Source organism: Oxyura jamaicensis, chromosome 2 (assembly GCF_011077185.1).
Source record: "Oxyura jamaicensis isolate SHBP4307 breed ruddy duck chromosome 2, BPBGC_Ojam_1.0, whole genome shotgun sequence".
Classification (NCBI taxonomy): domain Eukaryota; kingdom Metazoa; phylum Chordata; class Aves; order Anseriformes; family Anatidae; genus Oxyura; species Oxyura jamaicensis.
The window spans coordinates 154,810,400-154,836,562 of record NC_048894.1 but is presented as its reverse complement, the minus strand read 5'-3'; the positions used below and the strand labels follow the sequence as shown (position 1 = coordinate 154,836,562).

The 26,163-nt window shown below is 40.7% G+C and overlaps 1 protein-coding gene across 2 annotated transcripts in view; it reads right to left on the bottom strand.

The window, feature by feature from the left end:
* Window positions 1–24,741, bottom strand: part of DENND3 (DENN domain containing 3) — a 36,520-nt gene extending 11,779 nt beyond the window's left edge. Inside the window, exons 1-14 of one of the 2 annotated variants that reach the window (XM_035318565.1) lie at window positions 24,556–24,741; window positions 19,353–19,629; window positions 18,501–18,616; window positions 17,862–18,001; window positions 12,560–12,671; window positions 11,541–11,660; window positions 10,066–10,284; window positions 9,367–9,488; window positions 8,742–8,897; window positions 6,523–6,619; window positions 3,514–3,617; window positions 3,018–3,199; window positions 2,079–2,600; window positions 101–363 (exon numbers count right to left, since the gene is read on the bottom strand). In XM_035318565.1, the coding sequence (XP_035174456.1) occupies window positions 101–363; window positions 2,079–2,600; window positions 3,018–3,199; window positions 3,514–3,617; window positions 6,523–6,619; window positions 8,742–8,897; window positions 9,367–9,488; window positions 10,066–10,284; window positions 11,541–11,660; window positions 12,560–12,671; window positions 17,862–18,001; window positions 18,501–18,616; window positions 19,353–19,629; window positions 24,556–24,639 (2,514 nt within the window). In that variant the 5' untranslated portion in view covers window positions 24,640–24,741. The remainder of the gene's footprint in view (window positions 1–100; window positions 364–2,078; window positions 2,601–3,017; window positions 3,200–3,513; window positions 3,618–6,522; window positions 6,620–8,741; window positions 8,898–9,366; window positions 9,489–10,065; window positions 10,285–11,540; window positions 11,661–12,559; window positions 12,672–17,861; window positions 18,002–18,500; window positions 18,617–19,352; window positions 19,630–24,555) is intronic. The other variant, XM_035318564.1, reaches the window with a different exon arrangement.
* Window positions 24,742–26,163: the final 1,422 nt, after the last annotated feature.

Here is a 26,163-nt window from a genome sequence, read left to right as displayed (position 1 = left end):
CTACAACCCTTATGGAAACAGGTTTGAAGCAAACCTCTTAGCAGAATGGAACATGACTTGTCAGCTTAGGATCATGCAAGAGAAATTCCTTGCTGCCCACCTCTATGTCCCTGAAAGCAGCAATATTGACATAGCCAGGACGTCCTCCTTCGGTCAAAAGGAACAAGCGCTTTTGGGTCAGTGCTATTTTTCCTACACCGTAGTTAGTTTTAACTGAGCAAGACAACTTGTAGACACATTCGTTTTTATCTAGATGCTCTATTACTGCCGGTGGGAGATTCACTTCTTGAGCTTCTGCTTCAGTTTCTTTCCAGTAGTTGTAGAAATCTCTGAATGTTTCGGGATCGATTTGTTTCTGATGCCCTAAAAAAGCAGAAAGCTGGTTACTGTGAGAAACTATTATACAGATTTAAACAGGAAGATAGCTTTAAAGGATACTAACTTTCAAATTATGCTTCTAACAGCATAATGGGTAAACAGAGTACAAAAAATACCAAACAAAAGCAGGCCTGGAAAAGAGTTTGGAGACAAAAACCTTCTTGAGAAGGATTTCTACAGAAGGAAGAAGCAAACACTGCACCATTACTTCTTTTCTTTAAATTCGTATCAGAAAAACCCAGTCAGCCAATGGGAAAGTATTTGTAATTCCCTACTGCACTGAATATTTTTCATTATTACATTCCAGTTCTTTATTCTATACTGCGTTACTATGCTACTTAACAACCTGGGATAAAAGCTAGACTTACAGCAATTAAAGGCTTCAGCAACAGTTATTCCAAAGATTTAATTATTCTAGGAATTCAAGAGGGTTTGGACAGCAGAACCAAACAAATTCTTGCGAGATGTATGCTACCTGTGGCTTCAGAAAGTCTTGCTAGTTTGACCAACATTTAATCCTTTGTGGCACAAAATATAAGCGTTACTGCAGTAACTAGGTGCAGAAAGAACTGAACAGCGTTTTATAAAAGCACTCTCAAACTGTTTTTAGAAATCTGTCACAAGACTCGGATCTCATTCAGTAGATAAGAAAAAGTTCTCTCAGATGTAGAAGTAACCTCTCCTTTTGCTATGATGACCATCCAAGAAGAATTTAATCTGTAGCTACTTGAATTCTGGAATTTGCAAGCTGCTTTTAAGAGTCTGCCACCTTGCCAGGCTACCTAGTGATTTTATAATAGAGTTATTTTCCATCGGCAATTAGGACAGCCTTGTATTCACTTTACTCATCTAAGCCAAAGCAGAACTGCACACCACAGATCACAAAACAAGCAAAACTACCCCGTCTACACAATCTGGAAAACTGTACGCTGCATTGTGGTGGTTTTACCGTGCTAGGCAGTTGAACACCACAACCGCTCTCTCACTCCCCCTCCTCAGATGAGGAGGGGAAGAAGTAAAGGAAAGAACAACTCATGGGTTGAGATAAGGATGATTTAATTAAAGAGAAATATATATATATATTATTAAGGAAATATTATTATTAATTAAACAATTCAACTAAAGGGAAAAAAGGGAAAGGGGAAGAGGGAGGGGAAAAAGGGAATAACTAAACAAAATAAGTAAAGGCTATGTGGAAGTGCAGAAGAAAGAAATTACTCTCTACTTCCCACAAATGAGTGATGCTTGACCACGTCCTTGAAGCAGGGCCTCAACGCACGTAGCCGGTGTTCGGGAGGAGGACAGATGTTTTCGCAACGAGAGCCCACCCCCCCCTCTTCTTCCTTTTTTCACCTTTTATTGCTGAGTGTGACATCATATGGTATGGAATATCCCTTTGGTTGGTTTAGGTCAGCTGCCCTGATGATGTTTCTTTCTCACTTTTTGCCCATCCCCTAGGAGGGTCAGAGAGAGTCCTGATGCTGTGCCAGCACTGCTCAGCAGCAGACACAACACCGGTGTGATACCACTGCTGTTCTAGCTACAAGTGCAGAGCGCAGCACTGTATGGGCTGCTGCAGGGAAAGTTAACATCCCAGCCAGACCCAGTACATGCATGCACATAAGTGGATTCCTTGTCTTTATTGTGACATTGTCATTGTCTCAATGCAGATGACCCATAAAAATGCATTTTCTACCCACCTACTGTTAAGGCATCAAACAACCGATGTATAGTGTCTTTGTCTCTGACAATCCCAGATTCCTGGATTCGCTTCACAAAATCATCCAGTTGCATGTGTGTTTTTGGCAACGCAAAATTTTTTACGTGGTCATCTATTTTTGTAACTTCCCTTTGTTTTTCCATCACTCGACTTATCAGCTTCTTCAGCTCAGGCTTGCGGTCTGCTTGAAAACGCTCAGAAGGAGGCATGGTTTCCACAATCTTTCTTACAAGATCAGTAGGAAAAATTCTTAAGTCTGTTTTATCTAGGTTCTGAAAGTCAGAAAGTGCATTTAGTAGTTTCCCTTGCATCAAGCTAATAAGTCCCCGGAGGTAGAAGTACCTTGCCAGCAATGCTGACTTATCAGGTGGTAAGGTATTTATAGCTTTGCTGAGATGGTTGAAGAATTCTGTGTAGTAGGAGTGAACACACTGGTACATCAGAGGAAAGTGAATTTCTGGGATTTTGAAGGTACTGACTGATTTGGAGGGCATTTTCAGAGCTAAAAACAAAAAAGAAGATACGTTGATTAGCATAAACAGCAAGTAAAAATGTGAGCATCTTCACAACCAGCAGTACTATAAATAATACAAAGAAATTCCAGTGGTGCTAAGGACACAAATGCATTGTGTGTACACCCTCCTTAGTATCAGAGTATTCTCTATTCTGGTAACATCAGTAATAGAAAGTATATTATATTTTAATTTGTATATTCATATATAATATATACATGTATATATAATATATATTCATATATAATATTATATATATATATATATAAGCACAGATGGGCCCCAGCTCAAAGTGACCCAGCTCACCATTTCTTTCTAGCATCTGACCCTGTTTCTGTGGAAATCATTCGATGATGTCACCCATAAAGATGACAGAAAAGCATTTGTTTGACACGTTCTTCCCTTACCAATGTCTGTTTCTACTCTTCGAAACGAGGAATTTCTAGGGGGGGTTTCTGGCAGCTTGATATCTTGCAGATCAGGCATACTGATAACCATACGCCTATTCATCGTGGACTGTGAATTCCTTTGTTTAGAAGCCATTTTCTCCGTAGTCATTCTTCTTGGGATACGAAACATCAAGTTTAATCTGAGAGAAATAGTTTTAAAAGTTAAGTAATTAGTTTTACAACTCTGTAGACATACACACTAAATGACTACTTGATTATTTTGTTGCTGTTTTACAGTATTAAGTGACAATCATTGTGTTAATTTAAAATTCCAACAGCCGTGACTGGACACATTTATATCACTCTTTCACAGCAAGCTTAATAAAACAGCCTATCAGTTAGTCACTCTCTTATTCATAGATAACCTGATCTCGTACCAATAGAGTCAAAAGAACTTTCATCACTGACACCAAGATAAGATTCAAAAACACAATAAGAAATGAGAAAGCATCACCTGTCTTCTTCAGACTGGGTACTCAGCTCAAGTCGAGCAAAAGCATCCATCTTTCTGTTCAAGCGGGCTTTAAGAAAAGAGTGAAACATGTAGGTCTCCAAAACCTGTGAGAGACAAAGTGGTTAGCTCCTGATCATTTACAAGTTATATTAGCAGCATCTTTTGCTCGTTTTTATTAGTTTGCATATACAAAGCTGGGAACGTTGATTTTACCAGTCACAAAACTCTTAGTACTAACACAGAGCACTTAAGTATTGTTTGAAGTTAAACAATTCTGAAAACTGATCTATTCAGAAAAATCCAATGCAAACTACATCAGGAGAGTGTTATAACCAGGAATCATAACCATACCTGTTATAACCAGGAATCCTGTCTATGCTATGCAACTTTTAGCAATTAGAAACGGACTGACGCTAACAGAAAAGCTGTTCTATCTTTGATTGTAACTACAAAAATTACTTTTAATTAACGCTTTATCACAGAGGCTTGGCTAAAGTACCCTTTTTAGTCTTGCAGTTATTGGGGGGAGTTTATTGATCAGATAAACGTAAGCAATTCTGATTCATAAATCAGATTCATAAGTAATTCTGGTACTCTGAACTTAATGGAAACATTTTCCCAATAGCCTGTTTGTACTCAGGATGCCTCCTATCTATTTGCAATGCATCCTGTAAAGTGGCGTCTACAGAAGCACCAAGATTTCTGCTCTCATCTGTTCTCCAGTAGATGGCGTATTTTCTTTTCCAGATGTACGTACAGGAGCCGATAAGCTGAAGGAACTGAGTCCTTCCTAATGGTTTTTAAAGATAATTAATCAAGATAACTCCAGATATCGTTAGATACCATTAACACTACCGATAACACTAGATACCACTAGTAATTAGTGAATATTTTGCTAACTTCTAAGATTTACTTGAAAGCAAACCTACCACTATGGTGTTTTAGTATTTAAATGAGTCAACTGTTCAAAGGGCTTCTTAAAGGTGGACGTGCTTTAAATTTCACCTAATGAAATTGCCACTCCTTCATTTACAGTGTTAGAATCTGCCACTGAAAATATTTCAATTGTTTCTGTTCATTTGAAATCCCAGTCAGAACATTTCCCCTAAATGTTTGGCCTGCTGACACGTTAATAGGTTCTGTTTAATTTTTCCTTATTTAGTTCGTCTTTGAGAATGTTTGCCAGGTGCAAAGCAGTTGCTTTGGAAAGCCAGTTGCCAAATTCCAATGAGAAAGGTAACTTTTGTAACTGTCATATGTATCCATGGAACATAATTAAAAGAAAATCTAAAATGGTAGATGCACTTTTTATATTCCTTGTTAAACTTTTGCTTTGACCCACAGCTTGCTAAACAAACTATAATATCACTGAAAAAAAGCAAAGAGCACACAACTTTATTATCTTTGAGAAGCTTAAATAAGAGCACATCATCTCACAGCAGGCTGGAATGAGAACCTACTTAATAAATTATCTGTTAGAAAATACTACGTAAATTGCATTAAAGGTGCAAGAAACTGGGGAAGATGCCTTACATCTCTTTAGAAATTAGGTATTGACCACTGACACTCCAACTTCAGGGCAACAGTCTTCCAATTAGTTTTCATTTAATTAAGATACACTTTTATTTGGTCAATCCTGAGACTTGAAAAATCATCTGAGTTTATAATTTTGGATTTTGGCTTGCTTTGTCACAACAGAATTCTCCTAAAACACTGTGAATGGCTAGACACAAACCCTTAAAACACATAAATTCTATTTCTCAGATACGTGATGGTTTAGTTTAATTACTTGAAGGTAAATATTAATTTAATTAGGTGCAAACAGTTTAATGAAAAATTAACTGCAAAGATAAAAATCTCAAGCTTTGCACTTCTGGGCAAAGTCCCTCAACACTTCAAGAAGCTCTGGTGTAACCTGTCTATTCTTAGCCTCTCTTTCTCCCCCTGCTCCTTTCCTTCTTCCATTTTCACTTCCTTCCTCCTCACTTCCCCTCCTCACCCAAAGTGTGTCCAGCCTTTGACGATCAGTGACGGCCTCACACTGAAGAGAACAGCACCAAATTCTATAGTCTGGTGACCAAGATACTCTCTTTTTAATGAGGAAATCACACCCACCCCATTTCTTTAGGATATACACAGTGCTTACATTAAAAGCATCATCATGCACTGGTGTTCCACAAGGAAAACGCCTACAGCCTCGCAGAAACCTGCCTCACTGCACACACAGGGTAAAAACGGAGTAATCTGGGAGCTTCAGCAGAGGACCTAAGTGATGATTACGCTAACAGAAGGATCAAGCTGATCAGAACAGCAACAAAAGGAACTTGGGGCTTGTAAAGGCAAACTCCATGGGCCTACAGGGTTTTAAAATCAGGTACATACCAATAAGTTGAGTCAGCAGGAGTGCTAGGAAAAACTAAGGGGGGGTTTAGGGTGTCCTTTAGCCTGAGGAGCTGTAGTTCTACCTATTGAGACCAACAAGAGACTAATCCTGTGCTCGGTGTGAGCAGCATGCTCTCACTGTGCCACTCTGTGGGAAACGGGCTCGGGGCCTGGAGCCAAGCAGGCATCAGCAGCTCCACGCCCCGCTGCTCAAGCTGCAGATAAGGCAGGTGCTTCAACTCGTGCCATTCAGGCTCTTCGGCCACACTCACAGGCTTGCCCAAAACTTGTGTCCACACGTGGGCTTTGGTCCAAATAGTTCAGACAGGTGCCTGCGCTTAAAATGCCGTTCAGATGTAGCTTTACTGACCATCTGCCAAAGGTGTATCGCACCTGGGGGATTACGTTTTATTTGCTCTGAAATTATGCAGTGTCTTGCTCTCCAAAATGCTGCCTGCTATTTAATCTGTTTACAGTAAACAAAATAAATCTCATAAAGAGTTCTGTGAAAGCTGGTGAGTCAGGAACACTACACAGCCCAAACTGTGACCATTCCATTAATTTTTGGCATTAATCCTAAAGTAGGGATTAATAACAGAATCACAACACATTTAACACTGAATTTACCTTTCTATAAAACGGCTGGTCTCCCACTGCCCTTGTTTTCAGAAATTCTTCACTGTTAAACACTCTGTGTTCATAATTTAGATGGTCTTTTACTTCCCTGGAGATAAAATAAATAAGAAGATAAATATGCTTGGGGATTTGAAAGTAAGTTGCCCTTTTGCAGCAGCAACCCACTGGTAGCACTAAAAACATGCTGCAGTATCAGAAGGCAAATTCAGTTTTACCGAACAAGTCTGAGCTACTGAATCACAGAAAAAATAGACTCTTAAAAGAATCAAAACGGGCTACCTGCTGCCACTGCCATTTCCAATCAGCAAGGTCACTTACATGGGATTAATTTCAGTAACCCTTGGAGGAGAATCTGTGTATTTAAGTCATGACTTAGGCTCCAACCCTGAAATTGTGTTTATATACAAGATCCCATACAACCCACTGGAGGCACTATGAAGACAAGTGCACCTCTCCACATAGGTAATGTGGAATATGTGATCTGGCTTCACAGTGTCCCATTGCATCACATCTGTAACATGTACATGAGACACTGCTAATTTTTTGCTGTGCTCTCAAACTCTGCTCCTAAGCCCAGCACTGACTGACAGCTCGTGTTGTGTCTGAAGAGAAAGAATTATTGAAATAAGAGAGAAAAGTGTGCTGCAGAATCGATGCAATTTTTAGTATATGCATGGTCACAGCAGGCAACAGAGGCTCTGTGCTATCCCTGAAAAAACAGACATCAATCAGTTGTGTCCTAAAAATGAGACAGAACAAGCTGTTTCAGAAGCAGCATGTGTGAGTTTTTCAGGAAAAAAAAAAAAAAAGGTTCTTGGAACTCAAGCCCACGAGTAAGTTCTTTACACTAGATGTGTCTAAGTGGCTAAAATCAGGGCTCCTTTTATTACTATATCTTGTTTTATCTATTTATGCTGGATATTAAGACATAAAAAATCCATGAAAACACATGAATGAAGAAAATAATTTGGTGAGCTAAATATCAAAGGTAAGCACAACAGGGGTATCTTATACCCCTGCAGAGACCTGACAAAAAGCCACTACATTGCTCGTCTTTCACGTATGTGTTCAGAAAAATGGTAGTTAGTACAAGTATATAGTTCTATATAATTTATCATGGTTTGCTTTAAACATGGAACCTCGTGCACACAGAAATACTACAGTGCTTCACTGGAGAGAGCAGCAACTGGCAGCACAATTGCATCAGAGATTTACTTTCCTTCGTTCCTGGACGGTGGTAGATAGAGCGTTAGGAGATAGAAGAAACAATGCTGAAAAAAAAAAAGAACAAAGAGAAAGTTTGAAGGAAAGGAGAAAGAAAGCAAGAAAAGTATCAACCCTTTAACCCTTTTGCAAAAGGTTATTATCATCTCTTAAATACCAAAGCATCTGTTCATTTTTTTGTAGACAAGCATTTAGTGAGTTAAAGAGTTCGAGCTGTTCAGGCAGGAAAAGGCATTCCTTGTTCATCTTTGTCTGGAACATATTGCTGCCAAACACTGAAATCCACCAAATCCCACAGTGGCAGCACATCAGGCTTAAAATGTATTTCGTTTCCCAGATCCAGCTGTGCTCTCTGTTGTCTGTTGATTCCTCCACATCCAGCAGCTATTGTCCTTGTGGAAGGCCCAGCCACTTGTGTGACTGTTCTCTAAACTGACCCAAGAAAAGCAAGGCAGTTAACAAAGCCCTGGCACTTGGGCTGTATAAATTAACCCAGCACCTCCTGACTGGAAGTGTTAGGAGCAGGCAGGTGAGCAGTTCCGTGGCTGATCCACAGAGAGCTCCATCCCCAACAAAAGGCAGTGGGAAATGGCTGGGGAATTTCCCCTCTTTTTCTAGAGATGAGGGTTGCACTTCTCTTCCTGGAATCTTCACACAAGAGACATGCAAGTCCAAAATTAGAACAGGTTTACCTAAGATGTCCTAAAATTGTATATCACCAAATCACTGGGATTGGAAGGGACCTCTGGAGGTCATCTGGTCCAACCCCCTGCTCAAGCAGGGCCACCTACAGGAGGTACTAGATGTATCTGAATACATTAATGACTGATATCCCAGCAGGCTTGCAGAACCTCCTTCTCATATTCCTTCACAAAACTTTACAGATTTACAGAACGTCCATGAAATAGGACAAAATAGGAATATTTTCAGTGACATCTTAACCAGTACCATATGCTCATATACTAAAGAATTCTATACCCGCTCACCTGAAGATATTAACAATTAACTGCAAAGTCATTTGCTGAACTTCTGTATTCAGCTTCTGCTGCCAAGCCCTTCTGCGCATTTGGAGTTCACCAAGATCTGTGCTGGCACGGAGATGGCACAGCTCTAGGTCATAATGCAGCTGAAGACCCTCCACTCTACAAAGAAAAGAAAAATAAACTTCAAGTTACATCCTAACACCAATGTTCTCTTCCTATCTGTTAAAGAAAAAGTCATTTAGTTCTCACAAAAAAACTTTCACCAAGATAAAGTGCAAGACTGATTTACAAGCATTGACAAGCTAACAGGATTCCTTCAAGTCCTACTAGGACACGTAAATCACAGTGCACTCAGTGCACTGTATAAAGAACACTAAAATTCAGAAAATAATATTTGTAATCAAAAAAAAGCCAGCATTCTAGGTGTAGCAACATAATATGGTTATGATTATGACTGCTTGAAAGTTACTTGTATACCTATTAATTGAAACCTTCCATTTTCCTTCATCAAATAACATTTTATATGAATTAAATAATATAAATTAATAATAAATAACACAAAATAAAAGCATTAAAAAGAGGGTCAACATGATTTATGCACTATGACACCATTTCCATATCTTTTCACCTTTTTATGAAAGTTTCTGCTGCTTGTGCTGGAACATCTGGAATTTCAGGTTCCTCTTCATCCATTTTTGAACGTACAATATTCCCATTATCAATATTAATTAGAATTAAATCTTCAGTTTCCTTTTAACAAATGAAAACAGGAGGACTGAAAATATATTTCTGTTTCTCCTTAATATACAAGAGTACTACCACCGACTAAAACAGTGTTACTTAAATAAGAGTCTGAAAAATGAGGACAAAAATAAACCCTCAGAATAACTGAGAAGTTATATTGTTTATATTGCTGGTTTTCTTTTTATTAAATAAACAACTCCATGCAGAGAACAACAGCTCCATTAGAATATTTTCAAGTGCATGCTGACCTCTTAACCCAGTTGCCTGGAAAAGGCATCTAATTCATCCCACACAGCTCTTCAAGCAAAGATCTAAAGGGAAATCACTCGTACACAAACAACATGGAAATGGAAGTTTGCCCCAGATGAAAAAGAAACTCCCAGAAGCCACGAGAAAAGAAAATAAAGGTAAGGGATATAACAAGCAGCTTATCCCAATAAGCCAATGGTCACACTAACATGACTATTACTTTTAGTTTCTTCACTTCTCACACACCTAAATAACAAAACCAAGTTTCTAGGTGAATCTGAAAGAAGGGAGGGAACACACACACGGGAACTGAACAGCAAGAATGGGAACATACCGTGCTAACTTCTTCAAAGTGATCGATATGACACCCCATCAGAAAAGATGTTGGGGCCATTACGAAATCCAGCATATGACGAGACAGAATAGGCACAAAAGTGTGCTGCCACTGCAGAGGATGAAGGTACAACATAAAGCATTCAGCCACGAGCGTCAGCAGGGCCCAGTCAGAAGAGAAGAAAACAATTCTCTGCTCAGTCAAAATGCAGGTCAAAATCTGAAAACAACAAAATGCTAAGTGTTTACAAGGAATTACATCTAGAACATAGAACATATACCCAAATATTTCCTCTGCTGGCAACTCACAAGTTCTGTTTTCTAAGATACCTTACATATTTTTAAAATTGAAATAACATCCATTTACGGGCTCTTACAAAATTAAGAGAAGAAAACAGAGAAGGAGAGTAAATTTAATTACGGAAGTCAACAGGAGTTTTGCTACCAATGTCAAGGAGGTTAGGATTTAGCTGGAATTACTGAAGAAGACCTTTAATCTCTTTCTGGCACCGTTTTTGACCAAAATCAAAAAAACAGTAAAAAAATATCCAGATGAAAACAATCAAACCAGCGTTTGAGAGTGAACATTGACTCTCTAGGTTTTAACATCTGCTCAAGATGATAGCTAGTCATATTCCCCCACCACTTCCCTCTGATAGAGAGGGACTTAATGGCATCTCAGCACCAAACTCAGATGTCTCATGTTAAGTGGGATGACTCCAAGTCAAGACATGGCACGTATCAGCTATCTCACAAAGGTGCGAACACAAAAAAAGAACACCAACAACAAAACAGCATTGCTTCTCCTCTCAGGACTGAGGAGGTTTACAAAAAGAGGTCTCCAACCTGCACTTTTCATGGGAAGTGACACCAGTACTACTGAAGACCTTGAACAACCTAATTTAACTTTGAAGTCAGATCTTACATTTAAGCAGAGTCAGATTAAGTAACCTACAAAGACACTCCAAATCAAAATTACTGGACAATTCTATGAAACCCTGAAAAAAAAAATCTTTGCAAATAGCTTCTGCTGTTTTCTTGTCTTTCTATACCATTTACATTCTCTTTACAGGAATGTCAACTGTTACTAATCCATCCTACAGGTCCCTTTTTTACAGATGAAAAAGCGTTCTTACGAACTTTCTGAAAGTAAGTTTTATGAGAAATCAAAATAAAATCTGTCTGCTTGGGCATTTATATTTTAAAAGGTGTGCTTACGAAATTTAGCACCTGTTGCTAAACTGCAGGAGAAATAAATCCAGTATGCCTTAATCTGGTCTTTAAGTAAGGAGATATCTTAAGAAGTACAGTTTATTATGTTATATTTTCAATATGCAGAACTAAGGCTACTCTGAATTCCTGGGTTTATGATGTTTTTTGGTAACTAAAATGCCTTGTGTTTCTTTGGTTTGTTTTAAATACAAATTACCAGTACTGTCAATCCCACATACAATTTAAAGTGTTGATGAGCTTTACCTGCAGCACCCGCTTTGGCTTGAAACACAGCAATGGAAGATGAAGATCCAAGTCAATAACTGGACTGTCCGGGTCCTCTCGTGAAGGAATTATTATTTGAAGTGGTTTCATATTAAATACCTGTTATAACAGATATTTTCTGTTTATTTCTTAATAAAAGCGTTCCCACAACACATTTAGCCCAGAATTTTAGTTCCAGCTACAAAGCATTAACTGCCAGCAAAAAGACAGGTATTGGAATAGAAACAGAGGGAAATATCTAAAGATAAAATCTCTAGTTTGAAAGACTGACAGGGACTTTGTTTCCTTTCATTATCGTAGGCTGCTTGTCCAATAAAACTTTAAAAGAAAATACTTTAAAGACTTCAAAACCTTCTTTGTTACAAGTATATCATAATGCAATTTATATCTGTAGATACAACTGGAAAACTCAAAGTCTTGATAAAATTCATTTAGGAAACAGAAAAATTACGAATGTTATGTGAAGAAGACAAAACAAGCCAAACCAGATGGATTATTGCAGTGTTTCAAATATTCCACTTCAAATATCAGGGGGACAAATGCTGCATGCGCTGGATACCTTGGCACTCAGCTGCTGGTTGATCCAATCACTCAATGTTCCACCTATGCTCTTTTTTCCCTCTTCTCCAAACCCCTTATCCAAGGTTCAAGGAAATCAGCTAGGGAGAAGCACGTGGCTGAAGCGCTGCTTCCTTGGAAGCCATTTGAGGTAGATGGAAGATAACAACGTGCCCAAAATCAGACACAGGGCAGGGAACTCCCACACTTTGGTCAAGTGACAGTTACAGGATTTGCTAGGGTTTACATATGTGTATTCAGCGAGGTGGCAGTGGCATACTGTACAGGTGAGAGGGAAATTTTGTTTCCCTTTTGACATCAGTTATGTATCAGCAGGCAAAATCTCTGATCTGACAGGGAAGAATTTTCTCTAAGCAACATCCTAGAGCTTTATAGTGTGTCATATGAAGATAATTAGGAAATTCAGCATCAGTAATTACCAAGTGCAGTGGTCCTGGTGGCGGGCTGGGTATTAAAAATAATTTTGCTGCAAATTCTTTTATGTGATCATCGACATCTAAATCCTTGAAAGGTCGCAGTTGAACCAGTAAGCTGAAATTAAATTATAGAAAAATATTTATAAATAATAACATATAAACATGAAAAAAGCCTTTTTGTTCTGACAACCTAGAATTAAGAGGCATTACTAGGAGCAATGAAGCTATTATACCAGATAATTTGTTTCTAATTTATTGGATACTTTAGTGGCTCCATTTAATTTTAATGATGCTGCTGTGTCAGAAGCAGAATAGTGTTTTGTTTTGGTTGTTTTTGTTTTTTTTACTTCCTGGCATAAAATAATGCTCCATATGTATCAGAGGATGCAGCTGGCACACTTGGTCTCATGATGGCAAAAGAAATCTAGAGGTGAAATGCAGCTTGAGGAAGGGACTTATACAGATTGCTTCAAGAACAACACACCCCCATCCGTAACACAGTGCCGTGATTTTCATCCCATCCCAGGCATCAGACATCAGCTCTCCAATGGAAAAGACTGTCACAAAAATGAGTTGTAGATAAAAGAAAGAAACAGGCTAAAGTGCAGAGGAATCTGAACAGCCACACTTCGTGTAAGGCCTAGACCTGCACCATCACCACTGTTTGTTATCGTTCCTACCCCCCAAAAGGACAAATGCAAAGTGCAAACTTGTCAAATACTGCTATTCTGGATCTGTATTACCTCAGCTGTTCCAAGGCCACACAGATCACGCAGTTTGCATTATATGCCAGCTCAACTCACGTGCATTTAAACGTACACTGTATTATTGCTGCAAACCAGGAAGTCCGGCAGCATTCCTGGAACACAACAATTAAGAAGCTACAAAATTTGAAATTTAAGCCTGATCTATATGTGCAGAAATTAGGAATTTCATACAGTTAGTAGTCTCCACTGTGGTTTTATTCTGCTTTGTCTTTTTTTTATCTTCTTTGGACTCTTGCAGAAAACTTGTTCTTGGGAAAGGAAGCAGCGTACAAAGCAACTGAGCAGCTCGAGAGATATATCAGAAGTCAGGACATCGTATTTGTGTATGGAATGTTGATTCCTAAATAAAGACATACTGTTCTGTGTCACCAAGCTTTATAGCACGTTAGCAATAAGGAAGACATTTAAATTTACTAAATTCACCTTTGGAAGCTGCCTTGGGCTGAGTACTAGGCTGCAACATGTATCTCCCAGAGTCCATCAGCTACCAGGGGGCATGGGGGTGTCAGGGAGACAGGAATTTGGAAATTCTCAAAGAAATCCAGGCAGCAGAGCCATTTTAAACATCTGCCACACTTTGTAGTACCTTAGATGTGGCCTAACAGCACAGGTAGACACAAGAGGTTTTTGTTTGTTGCTTTATTATTATTTGAGATTAAAATGGGTAACACTTCCAGTAAATGTTACAATAGAAACTACCCGACCCTGATGCTGCAAAGGAGCAGATGTACCAAAGGTGCTGTGAGAGCCTCCTAATCACTGCGCCCATCAGAGTAACAGGAGCTGACAGCTCTACACTGCAAATGCCTGCTGAAATAAAGGAGGTAATCTCTGAGACATTAGAGAGGGAGCTAAGGAGTTTATGCACCTTCCATTACTTCTATTAACTGCCCTCAAACAGATTTTTCAGAAAGCAAGACCACGGGAGGATAGGTGCTTTGTACTGCCTCGGTGCTGCGAGCTATTTGAACTGTTTGTTCTCAAGGCAGCTGAATAAACTCTTACACAGGTTGGAAGATTTCTTGTTTGGACGGAGCCTGATCATCAATCCAAGATGAGAGTTCGTCCAGAGGGAGATCACTGCCAGGGATATTTCACTTTGTGAATGAAAGATCATCATTACTACGACAGAGGTTCAGAAGTTCACCTTGCAGTTCAAAGCACCTACATGGATCTAACTTTTGACGTTGTGTTCTCATCTTTAGTCCGAGCCTGTTTTCCAGTTGTTATTTTTCCTGTACTTTGGTGTTTGATAAAGATTAGGAGCCCAAGTTTTATCTGGAAATGCTTACGATGATAAAACACTCCTGAGGAATCTTCCCATCGAAAACAAATAACCACCCCACCTATGCACAATTCTCTGCACTGCAGGTCCTGCAGACAATGAGCTCTGCAGAGCAGAGCTTTTTATTTTTGTATTTTCCCAGAAATCTCTTGCTGGGACAGGATCCTGAACAGAAACAGAACCTACTTTAACATCAGCCCTTTATTAGCAATTACAAAGAGATTTTTTTCCCACAGGTAATTACAGGAAAAAGCTACACACTAGAAATAGGTGGTTTAAAGTCCACCAGCAAGCTTTTTCAAATCCCCAGACTGGCAGGATGATAACAGTAACAGATGGCAGTAACACAACGGACACCAAAAAATGTTATTTCTCCACTTCTTCCTCTCCTTCCACTCAACTCCACCCTGGCCTAGTATGATACCTTTTTATAAACAACCCAAAGGGTAGACATTCTGATCTTATCTGTCCAATGGAATCAAAGAAAGCGTGTGGTGATCACGAGCTTTGAAACAAAAATAAAAATCCTGAAGAACATATAGAAATGTAATCAGTTGAGTTTCCAGTTGGGCAGGAAAAGCCAGCACCGAACAGAGTTCTGCCACTTGCATTTCCCCTCTCCTTCCAGCTGCACACACACACTAGGATCTTACAGCCAGATGCAGCAGCGATACGGAAGGAGGAGAGCTGTGTGATTAAATTCCCCCGCTATATGACTTGCAGTTCTATTACCCTGGGGAACTGCCATAGAATTATCGACATATTTACAAGTCAATTAAAGCTTAGATGCCAGGTTAAAGATAAATTTGAACTGCCCTTAGAAACCAGTGCAGTTTAAAGGAAGAAGCCAACTATAGTTACCTTGGAGGCTAACGCTTTAAGTGAGTGCAAAAAACATGTTATGCGTGATCAAGGCGGAAATATTTAATTATAATGTTTAAAATACCCACCCAGAGGCAGAAGGTTGCATTTCTAAAGAGATGACTACCTGCAAGTTCCTTTCCACACGTGCAAGACTCCACCTGCAAGCTGGTTCCTGTCTGCTCTGACCCTAGAAACATTTCTGTAACCTCTGGAATTTTCCATGGTTTTCCTGAACATTTTCCACTTCTCCCTTGGTGTGCTATTTAAAAATGCTTTCACAAACTGACTGCTTCATCCAGCTCGGAAGCATCTCACTTCAGAGTGAGAGATCCGTGTTGGAGCAGTTTGCTCCTGACGGATGGACCCCGTGGTACGGAGCCGTGTGGGAGCAGTTCCTGAAGAGCTGCTGCCTGTGGGCAGCCCCCGCAGGCTCAGTTTGGGAAGGATGACATCCAGTGGGAGGGACCCCACGGGGAGCAGGGGCAGAGAGGGATCGTGAGGGAGGGGCAGAGACAAAAAGTCAGGGACTGACCACAGCCCCCGTTGCCTGTTCCCCTGTACCCCTCAGGAGGATGAGGGAGAAGAAGGTGGATCGGGAGAAGGTGTTTGTAGTTTGCTTATAGTTTCTCACTGCTCTAGCTTGTTAGTCATAGGCAATAAATGTCATTAATCTCCTTATGCTGAGTCTGTTCAGGCTGTCACAATAATTGGTGAGTGATCTCCTCAACCCTTGAGCCCTTCCCATTGTATTTTCTCACCCTTTCCCTTTGAGGAAGGGGAGTGAGAGAGCAGCTTTGGTGGAGCTCAGCTGCCCAGTTGGCTAAAACCACCACAGAAGCTTATTATAAAGGCCTGATAAATTGCGAAGCATCACAGTGCAGGTATACAGTTGTAAGAGTTACACAGATTAGCTTTTATTTGAGCTTTGGGACTATAAAAAGCAAATGAATCACCTCCTGCAGTACCAATGGCTGATGCAACTGACTAAAATTGAAGGACTGGAAAAAGTGATCTGGGCAGGAAAGGAGAAACTGAAACGAAGATTTCCTTTCTAATTTACTGATCCTCTGGATTTTGCACTAGCCTGTGAATACCTTGTTTCTACCACGTCGACGTCCCTCGTCCACACTTAACCCCTTTATTATTGCTCTGAAAGAGACAGGACAGAGCTAGCATGAAAAACAGCAGTGAGTGTTTTCTACTTAAGGGCAACCAAGAGTTACTCGCTCCTGGTATCAAAGCTTTTTGGAGGAAACATCTGAATTACCAGGAAGGAAGGAACTGCTTTGTTCTTCCAGGACTCTTATCTAAACCGGGGAATGCCAGCCTCTACTACATTCAAGCCCACAGGGGAAACGACCAAGGTACAGAGTCCAGTTGGGAGGTAGTGATGCACCCACCGCACCCACGAAACACACTACTGCCTGCTCACCTGCCCACACCAACAACGGGCAGAAACAGGTTGGCAGACTCAAGCTGTGACCTAAAACCCTAGTATTTCTCAGCTTACATATAAGAACATCACCTGCTGAAGCAAATCCCTGCAAAAAGAAGACACCTGACTTCAAATTTGTCTCTACAAAGCTTGACTGAAATTTAATGAAAGGAATCTTCTACCTCTGCAAGCAAAGATTAGCCAGGAACATCCACCATGCAGTGCCAGGCTCCCTCACGCAAGGAGCTTTTAAGCCACTTCAGAAAAGCATACAGATTTTAACAGTTTAACAACAAAGCAACATACGAAGGTTATGACCTCAAAATAAATTACTAAAGAAGACAGACTTATGTTCACTTATCTTTTAACCCATCTGCACTGCAGAGTTTGAGTGTTTCTGACCCATGAAGTACTCTAACACTACAATTTTATCTCCTAGTTCTACGACAGCCAGGTAGCCACTGTACTCCCTCAAGTAACTTGGATTATTTAGTTAAAATGTCATTAAATGCTTATTCATACACATATTCATGTTCTTATGACACCTGCATGGTGCGTAATAAAGAGGTCTTTGGCTTTTGAAGTGATTTTCACCAGTGTGGCAGAACTGCACTCATCCTTCTTCCAATGGAAAGCAAAACAAAAACCAACCAAACAAAAAAATCACCACAAAGTCTGAGGCATCTGTTTCCTGCAAGTTGTTATTCTTCTAGGCATACCAAGAATATCAAAGAATACAAAGACGTCATCGCAACTAAACATCACATTCTTTGATATTTAGAACTTGCGTTTCCCTGCTGCCCAGGTAACATTCGCTTCATGTTTCTTCTCTTCCACTCCCTCCCATGTGATAGCATCTTAAAACTGTTTTAGCATTCTGCACATTGTGGGAACTCATGCATGAAAACCTGCATGGTTATTTCCAGTAGAAAGGCATAGGATAGCAAGCCTTACCATGAGAGACAATCCTTGAGGGCATTAAAATACGGGTATCTGGATATAACGCAAATAGCAAGCGGTACAAAACAGTCCGACTTCTTCTCAGTCCACGCATGTTCCCACTGGTGCTGCCCGTTTGAGGAAATACAGCCACCCTACAAGGAAACTACAGATTAATGCATTTATGTTAATCAGGAATTTGTGGCTGGTATTTTCTTGAGAGCCCAAGAGATACGATACCCAATTCCCTCTAAATTTTCAGGGGATTTGGATGCCTATCTCGTTTGAGCTCTTCAGAAAAATTTCAGCCTACAAGACTAAACATACATATCAAAAAGAATTTGAGCACAGAAGGTATTTAGAAAGAACAGAGGGCACAGCCTTCACAAAAAATATGCCCAAGGGACAAGTCTGCTCTTAAATATTCAATCAAAACTCCCCCAAAAAAACCTGTTATGGATTTTAATCAGAGTACACTAGAACAGCAATGCATTAAATTACAGCGGCATTATAAAGTATGATTTGTTCTATACCCCTACTAAGAAAAAAATATCTTTTAACTAATTGCAGAAATTAAACCCAGCATTATTTTCCAAGCGTTTTATTTTGTATCTTTTAATACGTTTCAATAAAGGCATGAGTTAAATAACATACTTGCATAGGCTGGTAGTACTGTGCAACAACACCATATGTTCTGTTACCACAGACATCTGTGAAGACCAGGAAATGAATCTGGTCCTCTTTTGATTCAGAAGTTATATGAAGTCCTCCTGCAATGAAGACAGGATTTTTTTAAAACTATATATATGTGTAGTTAAAATATATAATGCTATATATACGCACACAGTGACAACTGCTTGAAAAGTGATTATTTAAAACAAATATTGCACATTTCCACTTAATTTCAGAAGAAATGTGTCATCTGAAGGGTTTAGAATGCACGTATATAATCCATTCAATCTGAAGTTTATTACAAAGGTTTTAAGACACACATTACTGAAGAAGCAAGAAATATTCCACGTTATTTTGCATTTTAAATGGCGAAGTACAATAGATGAGTTTTGTTCACTTCCCCTTCAAGATATTTGTAACGTCTGCAGCCCTAATATGCATGTTAAAATTGCTGCAGTTAAGCCTGGAGGAAATAGTCATTACCAACTTCATTGTTTATCTTAGAAAGCACTAATCAGGCTATCTTAATAGCAAATGAAAACTCAAAGAGTCGTTTAAAGGGAAAAAAAAAACAATGCACATGTGCCCAACCATTTAAGCCAAGATTCACCAGCAGTGGACAGGGATTTTCTGCTTCCCCTCCCCTGCACTTGCTGCAGCTACTCGTGCTAACAGGTCCCACACAGCTCAGCCCTACTTTCATCCCTGATCTGCTGACAAGCAGACACTGTTTTTGTACTGTGGAATTCAGTAAGAGAGCAAAGATGATTGTATTACAGGTCATGAAATACATATTAAAACAGCTCTCGTTTAGAAGTGAGAGCCCTATGGTACCTGGGAAGCACAGCTGTGGCAAACCAATAAGATCAACGTCCTTTGGAACTGTAATGTCCTCGGTGTCGGGCACTTTCTGCTCCCCGTTGACACTCTTGACATTTTCAAACTTCGGTTTCTCTTTCTTCTTTCTGAAAGACCGACGTTTACTTCTGTTCAAGTTATTAGCGCTTGTATTAGCCATGTGAATATCATCTCTGCTGATAAACGGAGGCACGAATACAGAAAGAACTTCTGGATCAAGGGGAGGAAGATTTTTGGGTTTTCTTTGAGTGTCCTATAAAAAATAACAACAATAATGCATTAAGTTGCTACTCATCCTGCTAGGTTTTTGAACCATTTTAACCCTGCTCCTAAAATTGTGGGTTTAGAATACACTTTTTCTCTTCCTAAATAATTAATTTTTCCTTCCAATTCCCCACTTTAAATAAATTAATGCTAGGGGAATAATCTGGTCATTTTCAATCTGTAAAGAATCATTCTTCAACTTTCAAAAACATACCTTATCAGTAATCCCTTTCACATAGGAAAACTAACAAATATAACTAAAAAACTAACAAGGTATTTCCTCCTTCCAAGCATTAGGATTAAACATAAGCTCTCTATAAAAACTGATAGCAAAACAAACCAGGCAACAAGTAAAATAAACAAAATAAAGGAAGCAGAGCTGAACTCCCTGGGTAAGTCTTTGTTCAATTTCAGGGAAAGTTATGTTTTGACCCAGAATAACATCTACAGGACAAGGAGGGGGGCCCTTTCACAAAACAACTTTATAAGGAGGTTAAGAATGTGATTAAAAATAAAATTAAAAAACTGTTATAATAAACACAATGTTAAGCTACTGTAAAACATGAAGCCATGATTTTTTTTTTTTTCATATACTGATGAGTATTGGAGCAAACATCCCAAGATCATGTATGAAATTACAACATTTTATAGCAGGCAACTTTGTGAAATACTACTGCACGGAGAGCTCTTGCTACCTCGCTTTGAAAAGCTGAGGGTGAAATCCTCAGAAAAGGAGATTCCCTTCTACCTCAGAAGAGCTTTTTGGATTCTTGACCATGTACCTGATATGAGTAGCTGCATTTTAACTACTTCACTGTAATTTTAATTCATTTGGCAAGGCAAAAGCAGCAAGTGAGAGCTTTGTTTAGACAACGGATATTTGGAAACAGGAAAGGCAAGTCTCACTGTGGCCGACAAGCCTTTCTGTGTGCACTTTTTGCCAACCTTAAACACAGACAAAGCATACATGCCGCTTCTTTTACCTTCAGACATGATGCAACTATCGTTTATGTTTTAAATAATCCTTGAATACCAATGCTGGCCTCATTATTTTCTCCACTTTTTCAGGTATCTGTAATATACAAAGCTCTGTTTGTTCACTGAAGCCCATCCTCCTCTGTCAAAGTTTTGTAACAGAGAGTCTCAGCTTACACGTTCCAGCCAATGAACCCACCAGCAGTCTTCTTCACGTGTGAAACATCACAGGAAAAATGACAAGGAATACCTACCTTCATGACATATTAGTTACTGGATTGTAAAATACCATACTGTCTAATAGCATACTTGGAAAAAAAAAAAAACAAACAAAACAAAACAAAAAAAAACCTTCCATAAAAATAAGAAATAAAGAATGTGGGAAAAAAACACTATTATTTCAAAGAACAGAGTCTGAAGTAGAAAGAAATAGAAAGGAAAAGACAAAAGTTCAGGGAAATATCCACTGAGATACTCTAAAGGTACAGTAAGGACTTTAAAGAGCTTTAAATGTGTAAGAGTCCCTTACAAATTGGGGTACTGAGTGCCATACCCCACCAAGCTAAGAACTTCTAGTATCATTTGTCTTAGTTGGCAACTGACAACCAAAGAGAAATCTAACGTGATCCCTCTCAAAAAAAAGAAAACACAAACAGAAAAAAAAAACACGCTGCTAAGCACTGCAGAAGGAAGTTAAGAATTAAGGCTTAGCCCTGAGGCTGTTGTGCTAGGGAAACACAGAGCCACTCCAACAGCAGCAATCTCAACTTGGCAGCTTTGCTCCGCAGAGTTTTTGATAGGAAGCTGCTTTGACAAGGCAATCCCTGACTGCCTCTGAAGGCATCTCTGTGCTACAGAGCGCTGGACGGCAGCCAGCGATTTAACGGCCTCTCAGCCTAACAGCTTCTAACATGGCAGGGCCTTGATGGCTGGGACTACAAGAGAGGCATTAGACACCAATCTTATTTTTTCCCACAGAACAGCCTCATCAGCGCTGTCGCTGGCTCAGTGACCCAGTTGTCAGCAGTCAGATCAGCTCTTATTACTGTCTAAAGCCCAAGTCATATTTTCTTACCCTCTCAGATCAGAGAATGAATAGGCAGCAACCCAGCAACATCCACTTGTGTCTACTATTCTTTGAGCATTTCTTATTCTCTGATTCAGGATGCTTCTCTTCTGACTGTTGCTTTTCACTACCGAATGCCCTTGCAGCATACCTAGCTTCTTGTAAAGACTTGTGCCTTTCCTCTCCTGTAATTCTGCAAGATTCCTGAAGTCAGTGATCTTATACCATCGCCATTTACACCAATTATACTCCTGTGATAACAGTGCCACATGCGACACGGATAAAAGAAACTTTTTTTAAAACAAATAACAAAACAATGACCACACTGCTTTAGACAAAAACAAGAAGTAGGGAGTTGAAACCACAGAACAGAGCGTCCTCTCAGCCGTGTGATCTCAGCTATTTGGTGTCTCCTTGATGGCATTCTCCTCTTCCCATCGCTGAAGAAGTTAATTCCACCTCAAGTGTTACCAAAGAATTTGCTTATTTAAGAAAAAAACAGACAGGGAAATGTATGAAGACTTCCCCTAGAAGAAGGGACCTCTGGAGGTGACAGCAATGGTAACTTTGAAGTTAGATCATGTTGCTCTGGGTCTCATCCAGCTGTTTCAGAAATCCATTCAGAAGCAGATTCTCCCAACTTGTGCTGCAGCTCTGAAATAACTCAAACCACTTCTTCTGGTAGCCCTCTTGTTGGTCAGCAGCTGTCTGCATCGAGGTACCCAAAGGCGGGCTGGTATTTCAGGTGTGACCTCAAGAGCACTGAGCTACAATAATAACAATAATCATCACTTGCCTTCACCTACTAGCTAAGGTCTTGATAACACAGGCCATTGCCTGGCAGCTTTCACTGCCACAATCTCACGCTGCTGACTAACATTCAGTGTGATCACACCTGGCTGCTTCTGCACAACACGACACCTCGCTTCCAGGAGGCCATTACAGAAAATGTCACCAAAAAAATGGTTTGGTGGTGATGTCTGCTTTGGGATGGCCAGAAAGCACAACGCAGCCATTATAGAGCAATATTTGTAATACTAACGGTGGTGAGCAGATTGAAAACCCAACAAAAATGGTGCCAGTAGAAGATCCAAGACATCTCGCTGACCGCCTGCATGTCACAGTCATCACTTAAAATGTCAGCTTTATACCTGGAAATCTTAGAGCGACAATTATCTTGGCAATAAGCACAATTACTGGGTGACAGCCCAGAAACTTCTGTGCAAAATTGTCTCTTTGTTCCCAGAATCCCCACTGGTAACAGGTAAGTCTGTTAAAACTTCTCCTGTTTGGGGAGTGGTTTAAACACCATGCTCCCACTGACCTCATTGACTTTATTACTCCACGCTTCAATAAAGTTAATGCATAAACACAATTTCAAGACTAAGATTTGAAGCATTGACAAGGTTATCCTACTGTTACATCTGCAAATATCACCAGAGTTTCCATCCACATTTTATTATTCCTGTCAGGAGTTCTCTTCTTTCTGCACTCACTGGAATTACACAAAACATATCCCAACGTTTTCTCATGTAGATAGTGCTGTGGAAGGAAAAGGAAGTGGGCTAAACCTACAAACTTTCCCCAAGATAACAATTACTGGTGTAACAGCTTGAAGAGATGTTACTGTAGTAACATCCACACCCCTAGAGAGTACTTTCCTTTCTGACACTGTGTTTCGTATTGTGAGCAAAGAGGATTCAAAGAATGTGATACGATCAGAACAATGGAAAGGCTTCTTTTTTTTTTTTAGCCAGTTTCCTATTTATTGTTCCACATGTTTTTGGAAGCAATGAGCTCAAACTGAGCATATAACAATGGATGAAAGTGAAATTCATCCCTTCTGGGTCTGCTCCTGAAGCAGATGCCAAAACAGCACGTCCACACCGATTTCAAAAGTCTGGTGGTAACATTTATGGCATAACTACTTCCCCAATTTGAATGTATACATGAATGAGATCCTGGAATTTGAACCTCTGTTTAGCCACTATCACTTAAGAAGCTGACATCAGCAGAAACCGTCTCCCGAGTGAGTAAGCAACAATATGTTTAACAAATCATTTTTTATCTAATGCTATGAGACTGCACGGCCAAATCCAAGTTGAAGAGAGACAGCAGAGATACGTGGGAGCAGAAGCTTGGCTTTCAGCATGGGCCAGCAGCGTCACAGCTATTCCCACAGCCGGCCATCTTCGAGCAGAGCCATCAGCACTTATCAACAAAGCAAAATTAACCAGGGGACTTTAATTGTGAACTCACGTGTGCAGTGTGCTCACGTGTGCTCACGAGCACATTACAAATGTTCTAGGCTGAGTCCAACCTATCGACTCCTGTCATACCTGAATGAAACAGGTTATAATTGGGAGCACTTACTGAGTCCAACCTTAGTCTCAATACCGGGACTTAGACCTTTATGTTGTCCTGAGGGTACCAGTTACCTGGCTTTATTCCCCTATTTCTAGCTTGTTTTCCACCAGAGATTTGGAAATGAGATGTTAACCTGTAAAGGATACACCCTATTCAAGCATTTTGCTTATATATAGCTACTTTGCACCCTTCACCAAAGCCCAGACCTTCAAAAAAGCGTAATTACTTCACATTTTGGCCGAATTCTCCCTGCTGTTGACGGTCTCCTGTCAACTTTTCAAGCATTTCTGCTGCATCCGATGACAGCAAGCAGGCAACCCAGGTGCTCCATTCGCGTCAACACTTGGGGAAAGAAGCCCAAGGAGGGCAGGGAAGAGTTTGCCCGGCTCGGACATGAGGTAAAAGCCGGGTAAGAGGCTGCAGAGGCTGTCCCACGGAGTTTGCCTCACGGAGGCTGCCCCACGGAGGCTGCCCCCCGTTTCCCTCGGCCCCCCCGAACCCCCTCACCTGCAGGAGCGCCCTCAGCCGCTCTTTGGGCACGCCGACCATCAGGCAGACCTCCAGCAGGCCCGAGGGCAGCACGTCCTCCATGGCACAGCAAGCAAGGGGCGGCACGGGCCGGGAGGACGCGGCGCTCCGCCGCCTTCCCTCAGCGCCGCCCGTCCCCTCCCCTCAGGCAGCCGCGGGGAGGCGCCGCTCCCTCAGGGTGCTCCGCGCCCTCCTCGCCCCTCAGGCAGTTCAGCTTTCTGATTGGTCTTCCTTCCCGTCGCTCTGAGGGATGTGACCAATCATAGCCGCGGAAGGGAGTTAGGCGGGCTTTTAGGGGCGAGGCGTCGCCGCTTGTCCCCGCCCGGGTTGAGGGGGAGCCTGGCTTGCCGCATGGCGGCTGCTGTTTGTCGCCTGTCCCGGCTCCTCCTTCGGGAAAGCTCCCGAGGAAGCCGCTCCCTGCCTCAGGGGGAAGCTCCTTGTTTTATCCGGAGAGAAAACAAGCCGGTTTTTTTTTCAGCCCTGAGGTACCTTGAGGCTGCCCGCTTCCTCATAGAGGCGGGTGCATTCAGCGCCGCGCTGAGCGGTGCCACTCGCCTCATGTTTGCTCCAAGTGACTCAGCAGCAATGCGTGGCTGCCATTAAATAAGAGCCGTTAAATACGAGCCTAGTTTATATAACGTGTCATAGTTTCGACGAACCGTAACCGCAGAGCGGGTTGCGGGCTGTGAGGTGTTTTTGCTTCACAGGGGCAGGGCCCTGGTTTCGAGCTGCCCACGCAAGCGAGGGGATAACAAGGGGATTCCGTGGTTTCTTTTCCAGCTCTGTAACCTGCACAGGTATTGAGTCACTCCATACGTGTTGTCTCAAATTGGCTTTCCCTGACAGAAATCTGCATCCTCTGGGGCTGGCACGTAATTTTATCGGTGACTGCAAGAGGTAGCTGCAACTGCGGCGAGCAGTTTCTTTGAAACCGAAAGTGTAAGAGGTAAATTTACCACAGCTGCCAACCTCTGTGGTTTATTCACATGTTTTACACACAAAAAAAAATCCCGGTAGAAGTGCCTTTTCATGGAGATCTTATTATCTGATTTTTTAATTTTATTTTTTTAACAGCCTCACATGTTCTCAAGTAACTTTTGGGGGGAAGTCACAAACTCAAAAGAAACTTATATAGCACTGACTAAAAGAAGGAAATTCTTGAAAACTTAGAGGGTCAGGGATTATTTCTTCAAGGGGCTCACAGATTTATCGGTTAATCCCTTACAGCCTTAAAATTCATTGTTAAAATCATCTTGTTTAGCTTGCATAGCCCACGACAGAGAATCAGTGATTTGTGTGTGCTTGTGACTGATGCATGAGTCCTGAAATAGGGTTTGATTTCAATCTCTGATAGAAGTCATCTTACTTTTGGTTTCACTGTTCAGTTCAGATTTTTGCCACTAGTTCATGTTGAGCTTCGCCTGCTGTTTGAACAGCTTCTTCACTACAAAAAGATTTCTCCTTGCACAGAAAATGTAGAGTTCAAGACAATTCTTGATCTCAATTTATTTTTAAGAAATTATACAATTTATGTATACTTATTATAATTCTTCCTAGTCACATCTGTGCATCTTTTCTCAATCTCTT